This window comes from Epinephelus lanceolatus, chromosome 19 (genome assembly GCF_041903045.1).
Source record: "Epinephelus lanceolatus isolate andai-2023 chromosome 19, ASM4190304v1, whole genome shotgun sequence".
Classification (NCBI taxonomy): Eukaryota; Metazoa; Chordata; class Actinopteri; order Perciformes; family Serranidae; genus Epinephelus; species Epinephelus lanceolatus.
The window spans coordinates 32,923,424-32,928,242 of record NC_135752.1 but is presented as its reverse complement, the minus strand read 5'-3'; the positions used below and the strand labels follow the sequence as shown (position 1 = coordinate 32,928,242).

The 4,819-nt window shown below is 43.8% G+C and overlaps 1 protein-coding gene across 1 annotated transcript; it reads right to left on the bottom strand.

Annotated features, from left to right (window-relative positions):
- Positions 1-1,596: 1,596 nt before the first annotated feature.
- Positions 1,597-3,357, bottom strand: ppp1r3c2a (protein phosphatase 1 regulatory subunit 3C2, duplicate a). The gene is made up of 3 exons (XM_033647425.2): positions 3,211-3,357; positions 3,015-3,100; positions 1,597-2,866 (listed from the first exon to the last, which is right to left on the bottom strand). Exons 2-3 carry the CDS (start codon positions 3,026-3,028, stop codon positions 1,795-1,797), a joined length of 1,086 nt encoding a protein of 361 aa, XP_033503316.1. The 5' UTR covers positions 3,029-3,100; positions 3,211-3,357; the 3' UTR covers positions 1,597-1,794.
- Positions 3,358-4,819: the final 1,462 nt, after the last annotated feature.

Here is a 4,819-nt window from a genome sequence, read left to right as displayed (position 1 = left end):
TTTCATTCTAAAGTGGTCATTTCCTTTAAACCCCTGTACTCTCTCGAAATAAAATATAATAAGAATCATTATGTCAAACATTTTTTAACCCCATTCCCACACGAGAATGTAGAGCAGAGCTGGTTCCTACCCTAATAATTCATCATGTAGATGTTATATAACACAGTAATATTCAATGTGATAGGAATCAAACCCACAGTGATGTAGGCTAATGGGAAATACAGGTGTTTGCAGGTTATTGCTCTACTGTAATTAACTGCCAAAATAACTGGGGCTTGACACACATATTCCCTCAAGGGATTTTAGTGATTACTCAAGTCATCTTCCTTATGAGAAAGGACGGTACAAAGAGTAGATGGGAAAGTCCTCGGCTAGAAAATATGTTGTGGTTAGCTGCTACGCGCCTTAATGAGGCTATCAGCACATTTCTATTTCAGCTTTTGTGCTTTGTGTGACTGAGCTGTTGTTGTACTGTATATATGTAATTATTAGCTCTCAGGTGTCTGCTGAGATGCCGATCTCAATGAGATGCCCAGAATAATTAAAGCTTTAGAATGACAGACTTAACATGTGAATGGTGCATGATTTCAATTCAGATAATGGGCTGCCGAAGTAAGTCATCTCTGTTGGTAAAGCATTGGTTACAGCTAGTTTATGAAAACCTGGCATAAAAACTTGAAAGCTTTTTATGTAGCTTATTGTTGTTGTTACTTCCTGGGTGCTAAGAGGGGAGAGCTCTAACACCTGACACCTGACCAACACCAGTTAGCCTCATAAATAATAAGTGCTTTAGGGTAGAAGGTGTGTAAACCTGCTCCATGTGCAAACTGCTCACATGCAGCATTCCAGCGGATGACAATTCAAAGGCGGTGGTCCTGGGAAGACATGAGTTTTGAGAGAAAGGAAAGTGAAGGACAAAGAAACAGGTCTAACAGAAAGGTGACTAAGAAGGAGGAACAAGAGAAGCAGACAGAGAGACTATCTCACTGCGGCTGCCACAGTATCTAATTTTGACTCCACCCTGTGCCTGTAAACACAGGCCCGGGTATTATCCAAAATGTACACTGGTTCTGGTGCTGCCATGGTTACCTGCTATTTGTCATACCAAATCATGAACAGAACAAGAAGGAACAATTCCCAGCGTGTTATTCCAGCTCTCACAGCACGTAGGGGAGTGTCTAGAACAGGCTGCCCCGTGCAAAATCCCCCTGTGCCAGGAAGATCCTTCAGTTTGTTGACTTAATATGGTACGTCATGCATACCAGACAAAGTAAAAGACACACTGGAAACCTGAACCCGAGCCAAGAGTAATAATGTCTGTGTGAAAGTACATCATATGACATTCATCTGGAGAAAATGGGTTGGTAGTTATAAGCCCAAAAGGTTCTTACAATAAAATAATCTCCTTGTGTACTTCCCTTGGACAAACACAGGTCTCATGTTTTCAATCCAGGGCCTCTTGTGTCTAATCAGGGTTTATGTGTCATGCTACAGTGCACAAAAACACACTATACACTTTAAGCTGCATTTCTAAAAGGACATGTGTTAAATGATTTGGATTTAACTTCTGCACAGGGAAGAAAGAGAAAGAATAGCTTCTTTTAAAAACATGGATTTAATGAGAACATTAATGCAGCATGTATTATTCACATTTCAGCAGGGTAGCTAAGCTCAGGTGGGTAAGCTGTTTTTGAACAGTGGGCTTTGGACCATCCAACACTGGAGATCTCAGAGAGTCCTTACATTCCTAAAAGCCTTTACTTTCTAATAAATATTACTTAATTTAGACATTATTTACATATGCACAGCTCGTTTGAGAGGGTGTGGGCCAATGTCACTGTTCTTCTTCGTCGAGCAGAGAGTTTTACACTCTGCTCTGACTCTGTTTGATAAACTCCTCTGAAGATGCTGCACATCAGCAGAGTTCTGCATACTGAGGGACACATGCGAAGGCCACGATGGCGGCCGATGTTGTGAGAGTGTGGGGTACCAACAGTAAGCATCGGCTTGGTAACCATTTGATCCATCTGTTTCCACACACACCCTGTAATTCTGCCCTCTGTTGTTGTCCCAGTGTGGCACTGCTCCAGGTCCAGGCCTGAAGGACACGCAAAACTCCACTCGCTCCTTTGGATCTATGTTCTTTGGTAAACTTAAGTCAAAGGTAAAAACATCCATGTCAGAACCCCCAAAGCGATGCTGCTGCAGGAACGTGCAGGGAATGTCATGTTGACTCCTCCAAGAATCAAAGGTCACCCGAACATGCACAGCCTTGTCAGTTCCTACGTGGGAGACACGCACTGTGCCGCTCAAGGAGTGCTCTGAAATGTTGCAGCTCTCCAGCTGCACATGCATCTCTCGCAGACGTGCGAGGAAGACTTTAACGTCCAGCGTTGGCTGAGGGAAAGCCAGCCGCAACTTGTAGCGCTGCAGTTTGTTTGAGGTTGGCTGTTGGCCTTGCAGTTTGGCCAAAGAGGGTTTCATCATCAGAGTAGAAGCAGGGGAAGAGGGCTCAGGAATAAATAGCCGCACGGCGGTGAGAGCCAATCCCTTGGCATCTGCAAAGACTACACGCTTCTTGTTCAGACCGGCGCTGTCCCTGCGGAAGCAGCTCCGAGGCTCCGATGGCAGGGGTGAGGAGGGCGGCAGTGTGGATGAAGAGAAGGGGGAAGAGGAGGAGGGATGCGGAGGGTGAAGGCTGGTCCTCGGCGGGCAGTTGGTTGGCTGATAACGACGCTGTGTGGGTTTCAGAGGAGACATGGACAGCAGTTCATAAAGAGGTTGACGCTGGCTGAGGCTCAGACACATGGCGATGTCAACTGGCATCACGGCTGGCTGGGAGTGACTTCCTAAGGCGTGCAGAACTCTGAGAAAGAAGATGATCAGAATAAGATCCAACATTACAAGGAGCGGTTTCACATATTTCTCTTTCAGCATATTTCTGCATGTAATGTAATATTTTTATTAAAAGCACAACTGCAGTAAAGGAGTTCAGTGAAAGCAAAGAAGCTTACCTTGCACAATTCATTTTCAGACTCTAAATGTTGCACTGAATCAGTCTGTTGTCTTTGCCAGAGGGCCGCAGCACATTCAGCATCATCTGTAAGCAGAAATCAGGTTTTATAAATAAGTAAAACTTCTCACTGAATTTGACAAAAATCAAATACAATACAAAAGGAAAGCGAACTTTTCAAAGCAAAATATACTCACAGACTGGAAACTTCCATATATTTCATCAAATCATCGACAGAAAAAGAACAAGAGGACTGCAGTTCTGGTCTGCCTCTGCTCTCTCTGGAGCTTATGTGCAGAGTTTAGAAATGAGGCTGAACCTTCTGGGACGTCATGTGGGTGGAGTTTAGCCAATGAAATGAAGCGCCTCAGTTTATGTCCTGCCCTCAAAGAACTGTTGCACTGAAGGAAGGGCCTCGAAGCTTTCCTTTCATGGAATTCCTCTGTCATGATCTAGTTTCTCAACTTTTGACCACACAGACCTTTTATCTGTTAAATAGATGTTGATAAAGACAATTGAAATTCCAAAGGTTTTACTCACTGCAGATCAGTTTAACAGCATGTACAGTTCATAGTAGAATCTGAGATACATAATGCATACATGACAAGGCATTTTTTTTTCCACATAGGCCAAAGACTATTGAACATAAACATAATTTGATAGCCTTTTCGAATCACAGGCTACTCCTTTACCTCGTTTCAGATAAGGGGAGGCTGACAGCACAGCATCCAATTAATCTTTAAATACAAAATTAGAATTAGCATTGTTCTTCCCATTGAATATGTGCAATGCTTTAGTAAAGGCATAGACCTAAAGAGAAAATTCTAATGCATTATTGAAACAAAGACTGGTAGCAATTTTCTTATCGAACTCAAACTATAAAACTTTAACCTATTGAAACCTATAGTGATATCACTTTTTTTGTGCGTCTTAAAGGAGCAATAAGCGAAATTCATAATTTCTAGATTGAGGGAATTAAAAAATTGCTATGTGAAGAACTAGAGGTGTAATTTCATCTGGAGTATAGCATGACTTCACACACCCTCTCTCTGTGTTGATCTCCAGCCCCTTGTTTACAAGCCGGTCCGGCTGCGCGTTCATGTACGTTCATGTGAATCCCCACCTCCCCCCTCCTCTCAGAGCCCTTGGCCCTCCCTCCCTATAAAAGGCTACAGCCAGTGAACAATGGCAGCGCGTATTTTCGAAGTGAAATGGCGGAGTCAAATGTCTGTTTTAATTAGTGTTACAGTAACATTAGGCACATGTCGCTATGTCGATTCAATTAAATTTAATGTTACAATCATAGCATGGGTTAATGTCTGGAGCTTGAGTTATTAGCGGCTCGTTCCCAGCAATGGGTCAGGCGTTACGGTTGTGTTAGGTGAGTAGCCTGGCAGCCCAGCTAACATTTGCAATTAGCATTGTAAAATGTAGCCCGGCGGGCAGCCTGGTGGGCTGTGTTTAGCTATTCCCCTGCCTACTTCAATGATGATGGTACCTGTAATAAATGTAATATATTTGCTGAGATAGAGGCGAGGCTCAGTGACTAGAAGAGCTGGTAGAAGCGCTCCATAGCTGTAAGTTACTCCAGTAGCCGTAGTAGCTCTGGTACTAACTCCAGGAGCTAACACTAACGTCCCTACTCTGCGTGAGCTCTCCACCCCCCACCCCACTCACGAGGTGAGTGGGGTGGGGGGTGGAGAGCAGAGGTAGAGGGAGAAGTGGCTCATGACATACTTTGTTTTGTTCTACAGGCAGTGCACAACAGCAAACCTAGCGGTGAAACGATTTCGCTTTTTGCCCCTT